Here is a 25,657-nt window from a genome sequence, read left to right as displayed (position 1 = left end):
TTGCTTCTTTGGCCTCGTCGGGTCCTCGGTGGTAGTCCGGCTATTGTATGTCTTTCAGGGCAACCCTGACCTATCAGCAGGCGGTGATTTCTGGATGTTTTAACTGTTTTGCTTAGCTCTCACCCCGCCATATTAAGCAGTCTTCATCAGCTGGCGGCGTGTCCTCGTTTTAACGGAATATAAAGGATCCCAGCGGAGGACTTTGGGCTGGTGAAGTAGTTAATCGGTATGGGACAGACGGAAGACTGAGATTCCACGTTAGAGACTGCTTGTGTCGGCTGATTCCACTTCTTTGGATTGTCGACGTGAAATAAAAACGTGGGACAAAAAGATCTCAGGACGCATGTAGCCGAAGTACAACACTGCAAAGGTCGCTTTAAAGGTAAGAAGTGCTCGCCAAAAAAAAAGTCACATTTTGTCTTGGAAGTGAGCGAGCAGGGCCTTGTAGTGCTGTGACACTTGGAGAAAGTTGGGAAAAGACGATCAGGAGGGCTTCCTCTGTGTTTTAGGCTACATTGTAATAAAAAGTCTGTTTCGGTGTTGATCCTGAACCAGGACTCAAACTTTAGGAGTATGTGCTTGCATCAGTCGATGGGAAAATAAAACAATGAGGAAAGGCTCCCCAAACCGTCCTGGAACAATATTTCTGCATTTTCACCGTGAAATAAACAGAATATCAAATCACCTTTCTGTAACTTGTATAGCCTCATTTCAAATTTTTGACTCTCTTTCATATCAATTTTAACCACCTACTCCTTTCTCACTGCCTCACCCAATCTCTCTCTTTTCTCTTTTCTCTCTCTCTCTCACACACACTCACACTCACACACACACGTACACACACACACACACACAATCAGCTGCTGTAGGCCTCAGCTGTTATAGGCCTTTATTGCAAGACTCACTGTATTACAACAGAGCTTCCAAAATGACAAAATCTCTGTAATTTAAGCCTTTTGCAGTAGTTTCCAAGTCTTTCTTGCATGCTTTTATTGTGGTGGTGCAACTCTACTTCCCAGATTTGCACACTCAACAAAATCCATGTGCGTAAGAAGATATGAAGTACACGGATGCTGTTGTAATGGTGTGTGTGTGTCCATATATTATTCACTGTCCCTGATTGTGCATGTGTCTGTTGGCGTGCTTATATACTGCGGTGCCACAGTAATCCTCCTCCATGGTAATCCCTCTGCTAGTACAGCCCCAGTTGGCTGGACAGTCGTGTCTCCCTCACACTCACACACACACACACACACACACACACACACACACACACACACACACACACACACACACACACACACAGCTGGAAAGGAGAGGGCTGTTGGCAGAGGAGTGAGGAGCACTAACAGGTGGTGTTGGCCGAGGTTCAGGGACTTGAGTTTAACTAGAGACATGAAGGATCCTACTCCTCGAGTGTCCTCATGGCACAAATGAGACTCTACAGTATCATTACAGTTTGCTGATTAGAGGCTTCCAATATTTTGTGCCACAGCGGCAAGGTCATAACACGAAACACTCACATGTTAGCAAATTAAACAAATTGGATTTTTCTGACAACAGAAAGAGAAGCCTCAGATTTTCATAGTCAGAGATGTGGGCACAGAGAACAAGAAGAGCTCTTCTATTTTATAGCTTGAAGATGGCTCTTACTCTCTCCCAGCCTCATTTTAAGCCTTTGACAGTCACAGCAGGTGGCCTCAATGGCATGAATGGGTTCGGAAGGAAGTTCATCCCCCCACTCCCCACCACAGGCCCCCTTCACTCACTGTGATTGGCAGAGATGGCAGGCTGCCCTGAAGATAAGACCAAGCTGCGCTTCAGACTGTGTGCCAGGGAAATGACTGAGTTACGCTTCAGTAATGGTTTGCAGCCCCGGGTACCTTCTCATCTCCCTGTGGTTGTGGCCAGTGTTTACGGAGCAAGTCTGTCAACTTAGCTTTCAGGCACTGGTTTTAGCTTTCATCGCATGAGCAAGTTCAACTTGTAGACTTCACATGCTCCTGTTTTAATCCATGTAAAAAACTTTTAAAACACTGTAATGCAGATGCTCAATAGTAACCTGAAGGCATTTCTTGTGCTGAAATGATCAATGGCCATCAACAGCATTGTGGTGCTCGATAATTCGCTCAGGTAATTTGTCAGGCACAAATGCCAAACATTCACAGGTTTCAGATTTTCAAATGTTAGGATTTGCTGCTTTTCTCTGTTTTTACTGAGTGTAAATTGAAGACCTTTTGGATTTGTTTGTCGGAAGGATGTTATCGGAAGGGAAATTTTTGATAGACATGCTTTACTATTTTTTTTAAATTACATTTTACAGCCTAAATGATTAATCAATAAAAAAATGTTTTGTTTGAAAATAGTTTCAGCTCTGCTTTTTAGTATTTTCATGTGTTTCACTAATATGGCTGTGTATCATATGAAAAGCCTTGATACTGGTGCTGATACGAGACACAAGTTTCAATACCGATAACAAAATGTATTATTCTGAGGTTTATAAACATGCTTTTATATATAACTGCACCCAGTCTAATAATCTGACCGCACTTGCCAACTAGTTGTGACATGCTATTCCTCACCCTGTGCAGCAGTGATGTAGCGTGGCACTATAGTACCACTCTACATTTCAGCTGGGTGTGGTCGCAGTACAACAGACCGTGGAACGACCCTGCGTTGTTTTGTTGGAGCTCCCATTGCGCTGGCACTCCCGCTGTGGATGATCATCTGTCAAAAATGTCAAACCTTGCAACTCAGAATCATCCAGCAAGGTGCTGCGTTGGCCAAACGAATACATGCAAGCGTGCATTCCTGGTGGATTAGTTAGTAACGTGAACGCTGTATTTCTGCTGTTTACCTCGGGATTGTTGTGACACAAGATAAAATAGTTGCTGCTGTGGTAACTTTCAGTCGTTGTAAAATCCTGCCTGTGGGTATTACAATCTGTTGTGCAGTGTTTTGGTGTCTGACGAGCCTTTAAACACATTAATCTATTACTTCAACTTGACTTTATGGATCATATTTCATGTCTTGTTGGTACCAGCAACGCACCCCCACCATTGCAGCCCCATGTGTTGTCTTAACGCAGGACTTTTTTTGATCTGAAAGGCTCTTCAAACTGTTCAACCCAAAGAGGTCAGTGCAGCTTTGTTTTTCGTCCTTTCAAAATCTAGTTTGAAGTTACTCTTAAACAAAAGAATTTGTCAATGTTGTCAAGCAACCATAGAGGAACTTTGCCTAAATATAACTGTCAAAAACTGGCAACATTTTAGACTTAAGAACTATCTCATCAAAGAATAAGTAAAGACCTCCACTGCCAGGTTTCAGTCTGTACTAAAAGGTATTGAAGTTTGATACCAATGCCTATATGCTAAAGTCTAATTGGACAAAAAAAAAAAACCCTCGATACTGAATATACACCCTGGACGAGTGACTGCAAAGGTTACCCAAGGCAGTAGCTCAAAGGTCGAAGAAGGGCCTCTCCCAGTACATTCCTGAATTGCATCTTATCTGATTAGTCAGAACAGTATCGAGAATTCAGAGCTGCGTCATGCTTGATTACGCTGTGTGCATTATACAAACTTCATGGTAGTAAGGACATCCCATTTATACATGCATTCGTTATCAGAAGTGTTCTCAACCATTTTTTGAGAGCAGATACTCTGGAATTTGAGCGATTAAAAATAACCTCAAATTCCAAAGCTTGGCCAGCTTTAAATCTAAATACAGATATAAGTTGGCCCTTAGACACTTTGGTATAAATTAACCTCAGTATAAAGGCGACATGTTGTCTGACCACACCGGAAATCAAGTGTTTATAGTTGTTCTGAACACCCACACTGGAAGGCGTCATGAAGAGTCAGCCGTCATAGAGAGGGGGGACGTGATATAATTTAGATGGAGCCAGCAAAGCACATTTTCAGACCATCTCTTCTGGAAGACATTTATTGTGTTGCATTTACTTGAGAAGGAAGTTCAGACCCTGGCTCCTTTCTCACCTGCGCACAACTGGCCGATCTTGGCATAAAGTTGGTATCAATGTTACATTGTCAGTTTCCGAAAGTTATAGTACTAGTTGAACACAACACCCCGCTAATCCAATGTTGGAAAGGTGTGTGGGGAGGGCGTTTCCGAAGATATTCAACCATCCGCCATGCAGTTCTGACGGAGTATACTGGCCCTGTAAACAATTTCGCCTGGTTATGTGTAGTGCTGGGATTTTTTTCCCTAAGCGTTGCCTGCATGCCAGCTACAGCAAAGGCTTCCCTCCTGCAGCTCTCCAGCATTGTTGTATTCAGCCCTGTGGGAAGCAGCAGCCTGTGTCTCCTTAATCTGACACGGCATCACTGGCAGTCTGGAACACAGCCTCACATGTCCTTGGATGGGGTCTGGCTCCAGCATTTATCTGAACACATGCCACTGCCTTTTGTGTGCTCTTACAGTACAGTATGCGTAGGAGTAAAATTATTCACAAATATGTGAGGGAGCATATGCATGAATTTACTTGCATTTTGTGTCATATTCAATGCAGCTTGTTTAAAATTTCCAAATACAGTATGTCTCTTGTGTGGTAAAGTAAATGTGAGCACTTGAACTCATCCAAAGGGGGTTGAAAAACCAATAGTTTTTTTTTATATATGTAAAGTAACAATGTTGGCATTAATGGAATATAATATTCCATTTCACAAAGTCCACCATGTTGTACCGCCATGTTTCTACAGTAGCCCAGAATGGCCAAACAGAACACTGGTTCTAGATAGGGCCGTTCGCAAGTTTCGCGGCCACCGTAGTTTCTCCTACGCTCTTGGAACGGGAGAGTGATGCGAGAGGTATACAAATGGATGCCAACTGCAATTTCACCGCTAGATGCCACTAAATCCTACACACTGGACCTTTAAGTCGGATGCATGACACACATCTCTGTATGAGCTTCAGGAGATATTTATTGTGTTTCCTTGGAGCCACCAAAATAATAGCACATTTCTTCCAGCTAATCTCATTGTGTACATAACGGCCTCATTTAGGAAACCATCTGAGAGAGGATACAATAATCTCCCTGTAATTTGATTTGCTGTGAAGTCAATTCGAGCTGTCATTAGTTTTGGTAAATTTCTCGCTCTTATTTCTCACTTTGTTTTTCATGGAAGGTTTTTCTTTCCTGGACTCAAGCGTGTTATTTTAGGACAGTTAAATCTGAATGAAATACTCAGTAGCTGAGTGGATAGACTGGGGCTATCTGGGGGTGGTGGATACCCACTGAGGAATCCCGTGTTTCAAATGTGTGTCCTCGACGTTCTGTAAAGTGGTTTGGATAAAATTTATAAACACAATTATCCACAAAACAGCTTATGCTGTATACTACAATGATTTTATTTAGTTTGCTGCAACAATAAGTGTCCATTCATAAGAGCTGTGGTTGTAGATCTGTTCCTGTCTAGAGATCTGGTTGTTTTGAATATTTAATTGGAGCACATGGTTTGATTGATTGTTAGGCCTTTTGGCTCCACCACTGTAAGGACTGTGTCTGTGCCCTAATTAGCATTTGTGCTGCTCAGTGTTAGCATGTGTATGGGATGGTATAGTTCCGGGGATTGTGAGTGTGCTGTGCTCTGTGGGGGAGCACCACAAGGTACTTTCTCTTTGTCCATAACAAAAGGTAGATGGGACTGACAAAAGAATAATTCGAAAGCCCTTCTAGAGTGGTACTGAACGAGGAGAGGTGGGCTTTTCTGTTCTTCTCAGAGTACAATTCTCAATGGGTGGTTCAAAAGCTATATGGGTTATTATAAAATGTTTAGTTGTTTAAATCAAAGTTTTTGTTTTCCAATGACTACATTCGAAAGAACTAGAACCTAGAGGATTGAGATAGTTAAAAATGTGACTTCGGTAATTTGCTGATTTGGGGAATCGGGTTTGGACAGCAGCAAAAATGTCAATCACTATTCCTAAGTAATCTCTTTTTTTATACTCCCTAGTTGTCCTTAAAGATTGAGCTGTTTGGTCTCTGTAGCAGCAAGAATTATAAATTATATCATTTAAAACAAAACCTTCTTATTGCTTTCATTAATGCCATCCTTTTTGAGTTATTAATAAACCTCAATTTTAATATGATATCCCTAGATTAATTTGCTGTAGGCCTATCTCGTATTTTGAGCCAAGGAAGAAGGGATCCAAGTGAAACGTTGAACCAGTTTGACACGCCAGATCATGCGCCAACCCTGTGGGCTCGCTCAGACTTGTGATCTATTCATGGCCATTTTAGGAGCGATTCCTCTGGGTGCATAATGGTGAAAATAGGAAAGGTCGCCAATCATTAAGTAAAGGGGAGTTTTATATTATTCAGCCAATAATTACATGACAGAATTTGGGAATATAAATCAAGAGTCTCCTGAACAGAAAGGGAAACTACTGATAACCGACGAAAGGTTTTTAATGCTTCGGTTCATCCACACACAGAGTAAAGTTGTCCAGACACTGATCCAAGTCAAGTAGATCCTCATCATTCTAGTTGTTGATCCTGATAGTTGGCTTCAATTTAAAGCAGATATTCCACATAGTATTAACACTGAGAGCCTGAATATGTTTACTTTACTTACAGTTGTCATGATCACCAGTAGTCTGGTTTCATCAGGGTTAGCCTGGAGTTTATTTGCTTCCAGGACACAGCAGAGGATTTGTACCATTGATACTTTCTTTAAACTACACTGACACTAATATTTTCTTTCAGGTCAGCCATTCGTTTGCTGCGGCATTAGCTTCAGGGTCAGGCACTAAGCGTTTTGGACATTTGGAAACATGTAGTGGTTGACATGTGCGACAGGATAAGGTCAAAGGTAGCGGTCATGTTTATGTTGGCTTCTGCTCTGATGTCAGTGGCTTCTATTATGATGTTGTGAGCACCAGAGGTTGTGACTTCATCAAATTGCTGACCAACTTTTCAAAAACCCATAAATATTGTGTTTACTATCACATAAGGCAGAGGAAAGTAGCAAATCCCCACAATTGAGCAGCTGGAACTAAGGAATGTTTGGTACTTTTTCTTGAAAAATGACTTCAAATTATTAATCCATTTTCAAAAATAGTTGCAGATTAATTTTCTGGCAGTCGACTAATACCATCCTTTTCACCCCACCATTTATCCGACTGTCGATTTCCTCTTCCTCAGCATTGGCTTTCAGTCAGTACCGTTTGTTCATGGGAGGAAGTCAATGCAACCATCTCAAATAGGTATATCCATAGATTGATTGTTGACCCTCATTAGGTTGAGATGTGCTGCCCTTCACAAGCCAAGCTCATACTTCCAGTAGAGACTAAATGAATTGTTTTCTTCACCTGAGGATTTAGTCTTAGTTCCAGCTTGATAGAACAAAGAACTGCCAAATCAATACATCCATTACATTACATTCATAGAGAGAGAGAACAATCTGTATTGGGCATCTCACCTCTTTGGTTTATTTTTGGTGATGCATGCCCTTATTCCACTTGTGGAAGGGTGACAGATTACAGCATAGTGACAGGATTGTCATAGAATGTTAAAAATGGGGAATAAAGTACAAACAATGTAATTAGGAATAGAAACCCTACAGTGTCCTACACAACATAACAATGGAAGTTGTGTGTTTTTTTTTTTGTTTTTTTTTAAGTAATCATTTAGTAGCTTTTGATTGTGTTTCCATGGACACAAAGATGCTGTTATTAATCAGGGTTTAGCGTTTAATCCTTTTTATATCAAAAGTGCGATTTTGAGTGTGTTTTTCAAGTCACAAGAATGGTGGATAGTGAACAGTATTGAAATCTCCCAGTTAAACTTTAAAGCACATCATATTGTTGTTGTTTTTTAAGCTCATCACCTTGAAAGCACTGAATTTGTACCTCTGGGATTCAGGGCTGTGAAGTAACTTGTCCTGTCAGTCTGAGAAGCTAACGTTAGCTCAAGCAGCTAATGTCAGTAACAAATCCACTGCACTGAATATATAATCGCATTGAAACATTTAGAGAGTTATGACACAGGAGCTCACACATTGACCATAAAGTACAACAAAAAGAACTAAAAATATTTTCTGCTGAGGCAGAATAAACATGCCTGTAAAGCCTCCACACTGGTGTAGTCAAGTAATTAATCAAGTAATTACACTGCAAGATGATGTCATCTGAAGCTCTCAAACCATGTCCCTCCATGTGACAAAATCAAGCACCAAACAAAAGACAAACGTACAAATACACTCAAACATAATCCAATATTTGTACACAAAATATACATGTTTAACTCAAAATGATAAATTAAAAATAAAGCTAATAACCAAAATGTCAGATTTATTAGACAGTGTTGAATTTACAATTCACAGAAATATGGACACAGTTTTTCACATAAAAGTATCATTAATCCCAGTAAGAACACACATACACTGCACTAGTAGATAAGTTGAAGCCTTTTTAAGCATAGCCACTGTGGGTGTAAAAGCTGTCCTCTGTGTTCTGCCTGTCTTGGCTTTGTTGGCTGTCCATCCATGACAGCAGCACACACCTCTGTTACAAATGCCAATGTGTGACCTGCTATTGACGGGCATTTGAAACTATCTTGTAACAATTTACAAATGCCAGGATACGAGTCACTGACAGTGGATCAGATTTGGAGTTGAGTGTTCAGTGACAGCTTGTTTTATTGTGTACAGTTGGAGAGACACAGACATGCACAGAACTACTTGACAAAGAGGCCAAAGGTGACAGAAGAATTGAGTAAACAGAGCAGGCTCTGTAGACGATGCTGTCAACTCAGACAACACACACACAAACTCAGACACTCATAAACTGACAAGCACTTATCTATTACCAGATACTCTTCCTGTGAGGGCATCCCAACGACTTACTCCTTCTCAAAACATTAAGCATAACACTAACTGAGCCAAAACGTTACTTCAGAGGAGATTTTTTTCTTTCTGTGTATGTGAAGTAATGTGGTCTTAGTCGAAGTACAACACACACACACACACACACACACACACACACACACACACACACACACACACACACACACACACAGGGTCTCATATATCAGTGAGCTCAGGAGGGGAGAGCACTGACTCTTAACACCGAAGGGCTTTTTGCCCCTCATAAATCTGTGTCAGTGATAGTGTGATCACAGGGGAGAACTGAAGTGGCCATAGGCTGTAATAGGATCTAGTTTCTAGCTCGGCTGGCTTGACAGGCTTTTGTTGGGACTTGTGAAGTCATCTGAGGTCATTTGTTGGCTTGCTTGTTGTTGTTTTTTTCTGGATGCCAATAAGCTCCAGGCTAGCATGAACAATATCATAATTATTTCTCTCCATTTGTGACACAAGCTCTGCCCCATGGTAAAGCATGAGCTCAAGCCTTTTAGGTTCTGTTGCTAATTTACACACCAAAACACTTGAGTTTTGGTTACCTGTTCATTTTCAAACATTAAAATCACATTTGAAGAGTCGTTGACAACCTTTTAAGGCTGGGACTCACGTTTATGATTTTTGGGACAATTATAGTAAAGTTGGACTGGGTCTGTTCCAAACCAGGCCAGTTGGTGTTGGTTGGTCAACATCACATAGCAGGAGAGGTAATAATTTAAACAAAATTGTCCCAAAACGACGAACAAACTGTGAAATACGATTGTCACTCTTGTGAAGTTCATTCAATTGTGTTCAAGTCACATTTAAGTCATTAACAGCAGATGTAATGCAACAAGAATGTAAGATGTGTGACAGTAGATGCTACAAATGGCTTAATCAGTATACTGTATATGCAACCAAACTCAAACAATTTGTTAAGTTAATCAAACCTTCCTTTTCCTTCTCCTCCCTGCAGGCTTGACGATGGGTTGCGTCAAGAGTAAAGAGGACAAGGGCCCGGCGCTGAAGTACCGACCTGACAACTCAAATGCCATGCCGGTCAATCCCCACCTGGGCCACTACGGGCCTGACCCCACCATGATTGGTCATTCACCAGCTATGAAGACACACAACAACAGCTACAACAGTCACGCCGCCGCTCTCACTCCCTTTGGTGGGGCGTCTTCAATCATGACGCCTTTTGGCGGGGCCTCCACCTCCTTCACCTCAGTAGCTGTGAGCAGTCCCTTCCCCGGTGTCATCACAGGTCAGTTTGTGGTGAGGATTTAAGGTTTCAGAGGGAGACACATGGGGCCAGGAACAAGGGAATCTGCATATTTGGGGAAAAAAGGCTTTGAAAGTTTCTTAACATGAATGAAATGTCCTTTTATCATTCAAATAACGTCATACAACTTTGGGTCCCCAAGCCTCTTCAGAGAAGAAACAGAAATATAAAAGCTGAGCTGATTTTTAAGGGAACCCAAAATGAAGGATATGCTCAACTAATTTGCAAACCTAAATACAACATAATACTTCTGAAACATTTTTCTCTGCCATTTTCTAACTTTTCATTCTGTTGTCAATACATGCAAATGAGTGTACAACTTTAGAATAAACTCTGCTGAACATTTGTTATGCACAGGACGTTATGAGCAGCAGATGTTCTGAAAATTAGACATTTGAAACGAGTCAGCCCAAAACATCAAGGCCAAAGAGAAACCCAAAATAGGTTTGTAATATGGAAAGCAATGCAGCAGGCATGGCGTCTGCAGAGCCAAAGAAAACAGTTACATGCACTGAATTTAGTCGTGCACAGACTTTATTTTCAGCAAGATTTTGTCTTAGAATAACTTTGATGAAGGTTTTGATGGTAATCTTGGTGACTCTTGGTGACATGAAAAGTAATCTCAAGCCATTTCGGGTGGTTAATACATCATAGATTGGATGGGTAAATTCTGCAATAAAAATGTACACAAAAAAGCATGATGTTTCCTCCAAAAGCACACACACGCACACACACGCACACACACACCCCTCAGTCCGTCTCGCTCTCTCAAGGAGGATAATCTGGCCTGAGGGGCTGCTGTAGATCTAATCCTGCCCGTTCAATTTCCTCCTCAAGATAAACACACCAGAGTCCTGTTGTCTCTCTGCACTCTGTCACTTGAGACAAATCAGCTCTTTTCATTACTTACAAGAGATTAAGTAACTCACTGACTTGAAGTGAATACCACCGAGTTTGAGAATTTGTGAAAGGAATATTCTGTTTCCCTCGTGTTTTCTTAAAATAAATCAACAAATAAGAGAGTTGGTGGTATTTTTAGTGCAGGCTCCTGAGATAGTGAGGTAGTGGGATATTTCAAAAGAAAGGGGATATTTTAAACAAACAATTGTTTATTCTATGATACAGTCTTGAAATGTATTAGCATAATTGTTTATCAGTTTGATTATCTGTTAATTAAGACTTGATGAGACCTTGACTCAAGTATAAAATATTATAAAAGTAACAAAGGAGGAAAATCAAAATGAGCATTTTGTTGTCTTTATTTGAAGATCAAAGGTTGTTGGTGCTTTGAGGCTCTGTGGATTTAACTAGCTATCGTATGTGCACACCTCTCACGCTCAGTTTCTCTTGCTTTCAGGTGGTGTTACATTTTTCGTAGCGCTGTATGAGTATGAAGCGAGGACGTCAGATGATCTGTCATTCAAAAAAGGGGATCGCTTCCAGATTATCAACAACACGTGAGTACATTTGCTTTTTACACTGAAAAACTCCTGCTGCGTGGATATGTGTGTACATGGTTGTGTGCATGTATGTGTGTTTAATCCCTCATTGTATTCAGGTCTGATATTAAGGCTGAAATCTGTCTGGGGTTAATGGGTTCCTCTAATCGGCCATCTGTTTAGTGCACATCACTTTTCTCCCGCCACAGATCATTCCTCCAGTTTAAGGTATTACATTTGGGTTACAGTGTAAAAACACACCACTCTTTCCTCAATTAGTAAAATACAAGCAATGCACATAATAAAATAGATGAATATGTTACGCATTTATTTTTAAAATAAATATAGCAAAAAATAAAGATTTTTGCTATATTTCAGTAATTGCAAAAATTTCAGTTCTTGTGAAAATCAAATCCTTAATTTTGCTCTTGTTTGATTTTTGGCACTTGTGTTACTAATCCACAATATACGATACTTTAACAAGTACTGTATGTCCTTTATTTTCGGAACTACATTTCAGTGATGCTCATCATAATACTTCAAATAACATCAAATAACAGTAATTCATAATGAAAAGAGAAATTCTTCTCTACTCATTCCTCACTAACTACTGCCGCAGCATCATCTTTTTCCCAGGCGGGCACAGGTGTGAAAATAGGCCGCGCTCCAAGTGCTCCACAAATTCTGTTCTCCTCATTCATCACACACGTCTTCAACCACAGTTCATGAGCACGTTGCATTTGCAGTGATGAAAATGCCATCTGCTTTCAGAGAAGAGGTGGGAGGAGGACGGATTTGCTCAGTTTTTCAAAAATGCCAGTAGACAGATTTTCCCTGCATCCTCTTTTGAATTGAAGCTTGCACATCTGCTGTTAAACATACGAGGAACTGTGGCTATATGTGTGATTCCTATAAATGCAGTATTTTATTTTCTATTACCTTCTATGAAGTTTAGATTTTTTTCTATAGGCTTAGTGTTTTTTGAAAGTTTGAAACTGCGGAAACAGAGCACGTATTACATTTTTAAATTCATTTTGCAGATGATGCTTTTGTGCTTTTACTTAAGTAGGATTTTGAATGCAGGACTTTACTTACTTTACTTTACATTGTGATATTGGCTTATAAACCGCTCCCCCGATATGATGACTTAGATTCCTTACGTGGTTGAATGACGCATAACACGACCTTGTTCCTTTTCTGTCTTTGAGTACTTTTATACCTTTAGTCTTCTTTTCAGAGTAGGCGTATTTTTCAATCATGCTTTTGTGTCTATATTGTGTGTTTCTGATTTCTAATTTACTTCTCTCTTCAGGGAAGGCGACTGGTGGGAGGCTCGCTCCATCAACACGGGACAGAAAGGTTACATCCCCAGTAACTACGTGGCTCCAGCTGACTCCATACAGGCTGAAGAGTAAGAGCTCATTACCTTTTCTAACTTTCTGTCTGTCCCTAACTCCGCCATCCTCCAACCTATTTTGTTTTTCTTTCACTTTTATTTTTTACTTTCATGTTTTTCACCCTGCTCAGCTGGTTCTTCTCTGAAGACACATGATGCGGCTGGGCGGTCACACATTATGACTAACCCATCATGTACCAACATGGCAGAGAGTCTAAACAATGGAGCTCTGTATTGTCACTGAGAGACGATGGCATTCCCATTGCTGTTCATCCGGTGTGACAGAAATGTTAAAGGACTGTGCTGCTTTTAGGCAGCTTTTGGCCTTGGTTTCTCATTGGCTGACAGCCATTTTATCAGTACTAGATGTTTAAGCTAATCATAAACAAACCTGGGTAAACCAGCCAGTTAACTTTCCCCTTAGTCTAAAAGAGTGAGTACAAGTGATTGACAGTGTTCAAGATTTTTGGTTCCTTCTCAGTTTAGTCTGAAAATAAGCCTGCGAGGAGAGACAATTCATGATGACTAGGTAGGCTGTGTACCCTTTAAACGAAGATTTTAACATTGTTTACAGTCGTGAGCTTATGTTTTACTTATTTATTCATAACAATAGAAATGAAGCTTTTTAAGAGCCCTTATATGTAATGGAACAAGCTAAAGACGTATTGCTTGGAGCAAAGTTAATAATAAGCTATAATTATAGTAGTATGGTCTAAATTATTTTGGCTTATATGAGATTTTAAGCTATTCAGTTGCCTCTGTCTGACTTTGAAGGTAACCACATATGAACCACCATATAAATTCCTGATGTTTAATGTAAACAGACAAACATCAAATATATTTTATTTTCCTGTTCATCTTGATGTGTAATTTGACAATATTAGACAGGATTTATAAGATTCATACAAAGCCAGAGAATTTCTAAATATCTAACATCTAAATACCACATCACCAGGCCATATTCTTATTAAATGAATAAGAAAATCCAATTTATTGTGCAGGATATCACACTGTGAGCTCCTCCTGTGACTGACTATCTGACTTTCTGTCTTTTGGCAGATGGTACTTTGGTAAAATGGGCCGCAAAGATGCTGAGCGTCTCTTATTGCTTCCAGGGAACCAGCGGGGAACTTTCTTGGCACGAGAGAGTGAGACGACCAAAGGTATGAGGATTTATTCCTCGAAAGCAAGACTGTAATGATAATGCTTTAGTTCTAATTTATAAAGGAAATGATGAAAGCTTTTTCTCCTTATTTGTGCCTGTACAGGCTGTGGACGTTATATCGCAGCCATATGTTAATATATATGGGGAAAAACACATTTTTTAAAGGAGCTTAGCAGTTAAATGTTTTTTTTTATATTTATCCGTTATGTCAAAAGCCTGAGATGCATGGCAGCTCTGAGAGCGTTTCTGTCACTATGAAGCACAATCTAACTTCATTTAACTTAATGTGGATTTTAAAGGTGCCTACTCACTGTCTATCCGGGACTGGGATGAGGTGAAGGGAGACAACGTCAAACACTACAAGATCCGTAAGCTGGACAATGGCGGTTATTACATCACCACTCGGGCCCAGTTTGAGACACTACAGAAGCTGGTGAAACACTACACAGGTATGCAGCCCGTCCACATCTTCTTCTCGTGTAGGTAGCATTTAGACAAATTATTGCTTACATCTGGACAGCCGCTCTACAAGTTTTTATTTATTTATTTTTCTTTCAGACTCATGTTTGGGCTGTGTTATCTGGACAAACATGCCAATGTTGATTATAGTCATTTATACATTTGGTGGTTGTCTTTTTGAAGTGTTTTTGCAATACAAGTAGTCTCTTGTTTCATTTGATATTTTAGCCAAAGAATTCAGTGCTTGCAGTAGAAAATGCATTATTCAGCTGCAGATCTGCTGCTGGAATATGTATTGAATATGTTTTACAGAGGGGCTTTTTTTCTGTGGTGATTCTCAAGCAGTGCTTTGCCACCGACACGGTCCCAGCTCAGTAATCACGACGAAAAAGCAAGACCATGTGAGACTTAAGCCAAAAGAAGCGTGAATATAAAAATGTCCCATAAAAAGCAGTCTTAAGCCTGCTGTAATCTCCACAATATTGATAAGCAGGCAGCTGTTCCCAAAAATCCCTCGCGGACTGTCACAAGAAAGCGTCTGGATGATGTAAACACACGCAGGACAAACTGTTTATTGAAAACTTTACAAGAATACAGTCAAACTCTCAGAAGCAGAATCCATAAACAAGAGTACGTTTGTTATGTGACTCTTTAACATTTGATTTGAGGTTTTGTGTTGTTGACCTGCCCTGCTGGCTTCCACATAATTCATGTAATTCACTAACTGCTGTGCTCTTTATAATTAATGACTGGTAAGTTCAAAGCTCTGCACTCCTTTATATTCCTCTAAGTGAAGCCTTTGAACTCCAGACAGAAGTCAATAATAACTGAGAAGTCATGCAGAAATAGTTTGTAACATCTTACCTGTTCAGTGGCTCGAAGGCTATTTTTTCAGTTTCTCCCTTTTCTGTGTGCAGAATTCAAATGGTACATTTCACATGGTGGTTAGTGCTGCAACTGTCAGCCACTGCAGACTCGCTGTGTCTGAAAAGGCTTCTGTACCAAAAACAGCTCCTTGATCTTGATCCTTGATTTTGCTTTTTTACTGAAATTGAAATTAAATTGAATTCAACACGGTTCACGTCATTATGGTGGAAGTATCAGAAATGTGATTTCTGGAAGGGAAAAATAAATTATGATTCTATGAGGAATGACTGTGGAAACGATGAGTCAACAGCTCTGTGCGTTTGCCTCGTTGTGGTTTGATTGTAGTTTGCTGCTGTTGTCATGTAGCAATGTAATATGTTATTCATCACGTTTACAGTCCACTTACTGTAGTATGGCTCTGCTTATTGCTAGGATTGTGTATGTACTTAACACTACTTAGTGATTGTGTTTTTGTTTAACAGGCTGGTGGTGTTAATTAGCAGGCTGATCACTAACAAGCTCCAACTTAAAGCTCATTCTTTTTCTGTTTTTTTCCCCCGTGTGTCTTTTGTCTGTTCCTGACCAGAACATTCGGACGGTCTGTGCTACAGGCTGACAACTGTGTGCCCCACGGTGAAGCCTCAGACTCAGGGACTAGCTAAGGATGCTTGGGAAATCCCGCGAGAGTCCCTCCGACTGGAGGTCAAACTGGGCCAGGGTTGCTTTGGAGAAGTCTGGATGGGTAAGACACCATTACTGCTGTACTCGAGGACACAGTATATGTTTCAGAAACACACATGTGGATATCTGCCATGCTTATTATCTTGTAAAGGGGTTTATGAATGAGGCATGGCCACAGTAACAATTTAAAAACCCTAAAGTATTCAGTTTAACGTCATAGAAGAGAAAGAAAGCTGGAACCAATTAATCTTTGGCATTATTTCTTAAAAAAATATAACATTGATAATCAAATTTGTTGAAGATTAATTTTCAGTTGATTGACTAATCGATTATTGAAATTAGTTGATTTTAGTCCAAAATGTTGCTTATATACACACTAATGTGACCAGACCCTTACAAGAGTTTGTCTGTTTATTCCACAGAAACAGAAAATGAAAGAGTTTTTGCTGTGAAATTTACTCCTTACACAGAGTTAAAGTCAACATGAAGAGGATGCAGGTTGAATCATATTTGTGTGAAATCTGTCAGCAAAACTTGTTGCCGATGTATGTAGTTAGAAATGGGTGCCTTACTCAGTAGCACTATATTGCAGCTGTTGAAGGTTGACTAGTTTCAGGAACTATCCTGCCAGGAGACACTAGGATTGGTCCATGGCCTTCCAATATCAACAACACACAAATGCATGAATACACTCTGTAGTATTGATGTTTAATGCTAATACTGATCATGAATTAGTAAAGAATGTAAACAGCTGCATGGAGATATACTGACACAGCCATTAGGGCTTACACACAGAAACAAAGCTTCCACTGTACATTATTTATAACTAATGGAAATTTAATGTAAAACAACTCAAGTAAATGCACACAATGAGTTAGTTTATAGGATGATTCATATTAGCTTAAAGTTGAGTGGGACTGACCTCAGTAAAGAGCTGGTCTTTCTGCCGCACTAGCCCACATACTGATGTAATTGCTGATTACTGATTGATGTACACACACACACACACACAGCACAGTAATCATAGGTAACCTCTTACACTTCAGTTCTCTTGCCTGCATGTAAAACGGCAGCCTGTCAGTGAACACGACTCTCTGCTTTCATCGCTCAGTCTTTCATTAAGCCTGGCCTGCAGCATGCCTCGACCTGCAAGCCTCCGCTGTGCAATCCCAGGAATCCCTCTCTGCCTCTCCCTGCGCTGTTTGTTCTTGATGGGTGTTCTGCTCAGCTACAAATTCTTACTGAAAGTCCCTCCATTGCTCATCTGTTTGTTCAACATTTAGTTTTAAAAATGCATTATGTTGGCTTGTGCTAGCTGACCTCCATTGGTCTACTATGTTCTCGCCACCTCATATTATTATTATCATTATTATTATTATTATTGTTATTATTATTATATATTATCATTGCCCTACTTTGTCCTTCAGCTTGTGTGTGTGTGTGTAGTTTGTTCAGTATGATTCATTCATGAAGGTCAGCCTTGTGACGCAAGCAGTAGAGCTCATTGTATGTAAGCAGGGCGTGAGTAAGTGGCTCTCAACCAGGAAGTGGCTGATTATTTAAGCTGTTGTGTTCATTCTCTCCTGAGCTGCTCTTTACACATGGGAACACTGCCAGAGATCGCTTGCATGACAGTTGATTTTAGGATTGACTTTGCAATCACTTAAAAGGGGTCAAAAAATCTTTAATGTATCCCTATTGTTTTAGTATTACAGAATGTGTCACTTAATAAATTGGAAATTCCTTGGATGAATTATTTCCTCAATAATACCATTCAAGCTGCACTAATGCAAAACTGGTTTATGGTCTATTTCAAACATGAGTGATCATTTTGTTTTCATCATGTGTTTTTATTCAGGCACATGGAATGGCACTACTAAGGTGGCCATTAAGACCCTGAAGCCAGGCACCATGTCTCCAGAGGCCTTCCTGCAGGAGGCTCAGATCATGAAGAAACTCCGACATGACAAACTGGTGCCTCTCTACGCTGTGGTGTCTGAGGAGCCCATCTACATTGTAACAGAATTTATGGGCAAAGGTAAGGACAGGTCAAACTCCCAAACCAGAAGTCAAGAATAAGCACAAGTCATACGTAGACTGTTCTGTAGCCTTCTCATATATATATATATATATATATATATATATATATATATATATATATATATATATATATATATATAAATAAAACTTTGTCCTTCACCCTGCGCTGGTGGTCTCATCCTTCGAGCTCGGGTCCTCTGCATGCAGTATCTTTGCTGTTCCCAGTACTGCACTCTTCTGGACCGAGATGTCTGGTGTTCTTCCATATATATATATATATATATATATATATATATATATATATATATATATATATATATATATATATATATATATATATATATATATATATATATATATATATATATATATATATATATATATATATATATATATATATATATATATATATATATATATATATATATATAGCAGCATATAGCAAGAAACTGGAACCTTTGATTAATGTAATTAGTTTGATTGTTTAACTGTATTGGAACTCTTATTATGGCTCTTAAGTAGAATCAAACAGTCTGTGTGACCAATAAAAACCGACATAAAACAAAACCGAACTTAATGAAGAAAACGAGTGCTTTTGGTTATTTTAGCATTTTCTGATGCTGAACTCTTGCTGCATTTATTTTTGTATTGTGTTTATATGATGCCCAGACAGATGTATTGATTCTGCTTGACTGTAGTCTTCTTAACTCTTGACAGGTAGTTTACTGGACTTCCTGAAGGAGGGAGATGGTAAATATCTGAAGCTGCCCCAGCTGGTGGACATGGCTGCACAGGTAGGATCAAAACACAGCGTCTGAATACTAACACAGGCACAGAAACTCCCTTTTCTTTTTACCTGCCCAGCTGCTGTTTTAACTCTGTGAGGGAAGGCTGTGTGTGTAGGAGTGTATGAGTCAAATATTCAGTCCTTGTAATTAAGGTTTTGAGTTTGTTCTCCATCTGGCTGTCATATTTATTTAATATCTTACCTGACATCTCTAGCCTCCCCTTCCCTTACCTCTCCTCTTCCTTCTCCCCACTGTATGTGCCTCCCCTCGTTCTCCACCACTTAACTGCCTGTAGCACTTAAACACTGCTCATCAGAGGCCACTTAAGCTCGCTGGTTCGGTCACCTACTGAGATGTGCTCTTAATTCGCCTCTCTGCGCTCCCAGGCTCCCTCTTCTCTTCACTCAGCAGAGTGGAAAAGTGTTTTGAGAATGAGACTGAGGCAGGTTGAAACCTTGAGACGCCTCTGAGGGAGTTCACAGCCAGTGTGAGGAGATGTTGGATAGTTGTGTTAAAGATTAGTCCAATTGTTGTTGTCACAGCTGCATATGATCTCTCTTTCATTCCCCATTGTTAATTTAAATCTGCATTAATAGTTCATATTTCCTAACATGACAACTCATTGTAGCCCATCTTAATTAGTAATTATACAAGTAATGTTTGATCTTAATCTTTTCATTTGCAAAAGCTACAAATTCTCAAATTTGCTTTCTTTGACTGTTTGCTTTGGTTGCATCCTAATGCCATTTTGTCTTTGTTGATCCCTCCTCTCTCCTTCCCTCGCTCGCTCCCTTCCTCCTTGTCCAATCCCGTCCCAGATCGCAGACGGCATGGCCTTCATCGAGAGGATGAACTATATCCACAGGGACCTGAGAGCTGCCAACATCCTGGTGGCTGACAACTTGGTGTGTAAGATCGCTGACTTTGGCCTGGCTCGGCTCATCGAGGACAACGAGTACACCGCCAGACAAGGTGTGTGTTAAGGATTGGATGCAATTGGTGCACAGAGACACACGCGCGTTTGTGTGTCTGCATTTGTGAGGACTTGAATTGGCTTTAAATAGACTACAAATTTATTCTGAACCCTGAACACCCACACGGAGCCTTCAATTTATCTCTTACCATGACTACAACCCAACACAGGTTTTAGAGCTAAAACGATTAGTCAATTAATTTATTAGTCCATCGTTTTTCAAGCAGAAATGTCGAACATTCTCTTGTTCCAGCGTCTCAGTTGCTGTTTTGCTTTAACTTATGTGATAGTAAATTGATTATCTCGACTGTTGGTTGGACAGAAAAAGCAATATGAATATGTCATGTTGGGCCTGAGGAAATTGTGATTTTTATTTACTATTTACTGACATTTTATTGACCAAACTATTGATTGATTATTCAAAACAATTATCAGCAGATCAAACAATAATGACAATGATAGTTATTTGCAGCTCTACTACCAGGTTTTGTCCCCTTTAGGAACTCACATTTGATCTTTACTTGAACTGAAGCACAAGAGCTCGTACTGACACTCATTTCTTTCATCATACATTCTGTCTATTTAGGCCACAATGTTTTACTCATTTATTGATTAATCACTTAGTCAATTATTGGAAAATTAATCATCAATAATTTTGATAATGATTCATTATTTAAAATGCCAAACATTCTCTGGTTTCAGAAATCAAACGTGAGGATTTGCTGCTTTTTCAGTATTTTAAAGACTAAACGATTGATTGAGAAAATAGTCAGCAGATCAATCAATGATGAAAAGAATCGTTAGATGCAACTGTAGTCATAGTGATCATTTTGAGGTGTATTCCTCCTGCTTGACTCTTTTTTTTGTTTGTTTTTTCTCTTCTTTTCTCCAGGTGCTAAATTTCCCATCAAGTGGACGGCCCCTGAAGCTGCTCTGTACGGCCGCTTCACTATCAAATCAGATGGCTGGTCGTTTGGTATACTACTGACTGAACTGGTGACCAAGGGCAGAGTACCATACCCAGGTAGGGATAAGAGCTACACAGATATGTGGTAATCAGAAATATGTTTTTATGTCTTCCTTTGTTCCTTTTCATTTTACATGGGAGGCTGCCTTTTCTGAATGTCTTGTCTAAAGTTCCCCATTATCTATCAGTTTCATTCATGGAAAACAGGAAGTATTCATTCATTTTTGCCTCAGGATAATTCCAACATGCTATTCTGATACTTTTAATAGTATTTTCTCACACATGCAGATCAGAATAGAACTGCATACAGCTGATATGAGTCAACACAGATGTCCAGATCAGTGCATGGGAAAGCACCCCTTACTCTCTCATGATGTTCCCCCTCTTTCTGTGGTCTGCCACCTCATTTCTGACCCCTGCTGTCTGAGAGCAGTACCGCAGTGTGTCTGGTGTTGAGCATGTTGGGCTGGCACTGATTACAGAGTGCGCCATATGACAGACTTAACCACCATCTCTTTTGGAGGATCATCTGGCTCCTGTGGCCTTCTTGGTTTCAGTGCAAACTGTTCGGTCTAATAAAGTCAGCTTAGAGCTGCAAATTCTGGGGACTGAACCCCCTCTTTCCCCTCTCAAAATTGTAGTATGACTCACTGGACATTTGTGGCCCATGTCCAGCTGTGTTGCAGTCTTTTTTGGGAGCTCTATTTCTATTCCCTTGCTTAATAGCGTAGAAGCAGTATGAGGCAGGTATACCAAGACCATGTATGTGTGTGTGTATATAGATACACATATACTCACTCAGATATATGACCTATATGAGGTTTTCAGATCCAAGACATAAATCAATCTAACACCCCAGCATCTGTCATACCACCGCCACCATATCCTGGTCTCAGCAGTTGCCCTAGGCCTTTCCTCTCTCCGAGTGTGAGATAACCTGATACCCACTCTCCCACAGAGAGATGGAGGGAGGGGGGGTGTGACCATGCCGCTGACTCTGTGTCATAACCTCTTTTAGCTGCAGTTGAGCTCCCCATGGAGCTGTTTCTGCGCTGTGTCACAGGGTTCACGATCACTGTCTTCCTGTCTCTGGGAAGGAATCCACGGCTGTGGTGCTCTAGTAAGGCAGGAAGAGGCCAGAAGATGGAGCAGCACTGTTGGGTTTTTGTTTGAAATTGCTGGTGCTGATGAGTAAGAAACTGGTAATCTTCCATTAGATAAAAACAGGAATTTCTGTCATTTAGAGGATTGCAAAATCTTACCTTATATTTTCTCTAGAAACTGGAGTATTTTAGCTAGAGATCACTGGGAAATCTTACATTTATAATTGCATTTTATTTCTACAGAATCCTAACAGTGTTTTTGCCCTGTATGTGTTTTAACCTCGAAATTCACTAGAAGTCTTACAGGAAATAATGACCCATGTTCCACCTACGTTGTTGAGTTTTTATGAGATTTTTTTTCTTCATCTTTTTTCTTTAACACAGAGTTTTAACACAGGTTTGCGTGGGCATTTTTCTCCTACTGTCAGGTGCACATTTTCTACAGCTTCAGGCTGCGAAATGGGTTGTTTCCTAATCAAAACTTGCAACATTTTTCTTGACCAAAAAACTTTAGAAACATCTACTTGTCAGAGGTTCTCTCAAATAACTTTTGCTGAGGACATAGTCACGTTGACATAATCATTTAAGAACTCAACAAAAGAAATTCCCCATTCGTATGTTGACCCTTTTGGGGGCTGGCTAGTTTTTCACCTAAATCTCTGTCCCTGCTCCCCTTGTCTCGTTATCTATATATACATTATAGCATCCCAGTCGAATAAAAGAGAGCCTGTTGGTGTAATGTGTACTTCTTTAAATCAAAGTAAGAGCCAAACAGAAAAGTAAACAAACAAAAGCAAGAAATAAATTACTTTGCTAATAGTACTTGACTTTGCTGCTACTAACCACACTACTATGTCACTTTGCTTGAGCAGTACTGCAACACTGGTCATGAGTACTGTATGTGTACTGCATGCCTTGTAATTTTGAGCTTAATTGCTCTTGTATAGTTTCTATTTTTATTTCTATTCTTATTTTTATTTTATATACTTCTAATTATTTATTTTTGTACTTATTTCTCTCCTTGTGCTGCTGCAACACCAACATTTTTCCTCTGGGGATCAATAAAGACTTAGCTAACTTTTTGTTGCAAAGATAACTTAACACATACAAATATACTCCAAATCCTTACAAATGCATAAATTAATTAAACACTACTTGTTGCCAATTTTGACTGGAGCTAAACTCAATTTACACTCTACCCATAAAGCCTTATTTGTTGACAATCCCTGTGAGTTCCGTTACAGTTTACGTTTCCTTACCTTTTTGATACGTCAATCTGTTACATAAGAGTAAGCTCCTTTCAAAATATGGTACTTCTATTTTAAAAGGAAGTAACAAAATAAAGTACACATAAAAACAAACTTTACGATGACAATGCATGCATTGCGGTTTGATTACGTACGTTGTTGGGAACAGCTCAGCTCTTCCTGTCCGCATGTGGAAGTGTCCTTAAGCAAGATGGTGAACCCACATTTTTACTGATTTACTGGCCTTGCAGAGTAGCTCATTGCCGTGTGTGTGTGTGTGAATGAATGAGGCAAATTGTAAATCATTTTGGATTAAAAACTCTATACAAATGCAGTCCATTTACACAATATTTCTTTGTGTTTTTTCTAGGTATGGTGAATCGAGAGGTACTTGAGCAGGTTGAACGAGGTTACCGCATGCCCTGCCCCCAAGGGTGCCCGGAGTCCCTTCATGAGTTGATGAGGCAGTGCTGGAAGAAGGAGCCAGATGAAAGACCTACCTTCGAATACATCCAGTCCTTTTTGGAAGACTACTTCACAGCCACAGAGCCACAGTACCAGCCAGGGGACAACCTCTAGTCTGGGGGATTTGGGGGTGAACTCTGGCGTCATACAGAGGTACATCAGTGGAGATCAAAGCTTGGGAAAACAGAGAACTTCAACAAATGGGAAAAGCCTTGATGAGGCTGCAGAGAAAGAGGTTTTAATGTTACAAAGTCCACAACCACACTGGTATATCTGCAAGTGCAAGAAGAAAATGTTTCCTGAAGTAGAGGTTTGTCCCTTTTGTACCTGGGGACCAAATGTTGGGGGAAGTGTCCAGCTGTGCAGATTGGTACTGGTACGTTAAGGTCTGGGAAACCTGCTAATCACAATAATCCATATGGACTGGCCACAACACTGTGATCAAAAAGAGAGGGGTTTTCTCCCATTTTCAAATCAATGGCTACTTGCAGATGCACAGTTTTCTTTAAACTTTTTTAAATGATAAAATTCCCCTCTCTCCTCCAATTTCCCCCCTTTTTATTTTATTATAAAACACAATTCTTTGATATTGGAGTCAAGATCTTTTACATGTACATGAGTTTGGTTTGAATATGTAGGTCGATAAGTATGTTTTCTAAGTGACCAACAACTGTGGGTGAATTGTCAAGTATGTGCTGTGACTGTAAAGCTTTGATGGAGAAGGGGTGAGGTGAAGTAAAAGAAAAGGGTGTACTTTTATGGATGCAAGAATGTACTGAGAGATCAAAGCAGATGTACATACAGTATGTGCAAAAATATGTATTTTTAGCAGGTGTGATCAGGTTGATGAATGAGAACATGAGAAGTGATTTGTATGATGATTTTTAACACGGCCACTTGAATGGCAGATCACGTCGATTTATTCTTTTTCATTTTGTTTTGTATTTAAACAGGGACTTGAAATCATAAAGAGGTATTTTCTTAACATACAAGTGCAAAAACATTTTTCCTGTTTAACATTTTATAAATGTTTTGAAATGGACATTTCAGCTGTGAAATTTAAGTAAGATTGAGTTCATTTCTGTCTGAAATTAGCATCTTGTCTTTTGTTCTGTGCACAACTCTGATTGCTGTAAAAGACTAACATATTTCTCTGAATATTGCACACATCTACATAGTTTAACATGGCAGTAGATGATTCATCCTTTGATAGATGGTCCAGGAAAATGTTAGATCCATTAAATTCACATCATCATGTAAATCATACATTCAGCTGTAGTATTTCTTTCTCTTCTCAGTAAAATCCCACCAACCTGTGACTAAACATGTCTTCAATGTCCTTAGTTCTGTGTCTGCTGGAGGGAAAGTTTTATCCAAAGCCAACAACACAAAACAAATCTCTTAATTTGTAAAGCAACTATGCAAAGTCAACCAGTGATGTTTTATGAAACGAAAAGTCTCGCATGGTATTTGCCTGTGTCAAGCTCCCCTATTGGTTGTCTTATTTCACTTCCCAGTTGTAGACATGATGGATCACTTCTGGTGTGAAGTAAGTGGAACCAGACAAAACAAACATCTAGCACATGTTGTGGTTAGGTCAGGGCTTTAGTGCTTTTCTAGATATTGAGAAAATAAAAGTCCAATAACACGTTCTTAGAGGTACTTCCAATGTCTGTCCAGCGGTATGGGATGGGAAATGTGAGAAGATGCATAAGAATCTTCTTATTGTCATTCAATAAGTAAGCTTAAGGACTGGACAAAGATGTGAACATTTGTTTTTCTTTGTGTGTGTCACTCATGAGAACCTAATATGTGATTGTTCCTACAGATGGGACTTGAACTAGTGGGGAGATGAATGAAATTACAGAGAATGGTAACTAATATGATTTTGTACAGAAAAAAATAAAAGTTTTACTCAAAGGTT

The 25,657-nt window shown here is 39.6% G+C and overlaps 1 protein-coding gene across 1 annotated transcript; it reads left to right on the top strand.

Annotated features, from left to right (window-relative positions):
* yes1 (YES proto-oncogene 1, Src family tyrosine kinase) lies at positions 1 to 25,657 on the top strand. Its single transcript, XM_044221097.1, has 12 exons — positions 1 to 382; positions 9,835 to 10,125; positions 11,501 to 11,600; positions 12,895 to 12,993; positions 14,038 to 14,141; positions 14,443 to 14,592; positions 16,056 to 16,211; positions 18,009 to 18,188; positions 18,908 to 18,984; positions 19,797 to 19,950; positions 20,844 to 20,975; positions 23,639 to 25,657. The coding sequence occupies exons 2-12, from the start codon at positions 9,843 to 9,845 to the stop codon at positions 23,845 to 23,847; spliced, it is 1,644 nt and encodes a 547-aa protein (XP_044077032.1). The 5' UTR covers positions 1 to 382; positions 9,835 to 9,842; the 3' UTR covers positions 23,848 to 25,657.

This window comes from Siniperca chuatsi, linkage group LG13 (assembly GCF_020085105.1).
Source record: "Siniperca chuatsi isolate FFG_IHB_CAS linkage group LG13, ASM2008510v1, whole genome shotgun sequence".
NCBI classification, from domain to species: Eukaryota; Metazoa; Chordata; class Actinopteri; order Centrarchiformes; family Sinipercidae; genus Siniperca; species Siniperca chuatsi.
The sequence above is the reverse complement of the archived record's forward strand: the minus strand, read 5'-3'. Positions and strand labels throughout refer to the sequence as shown.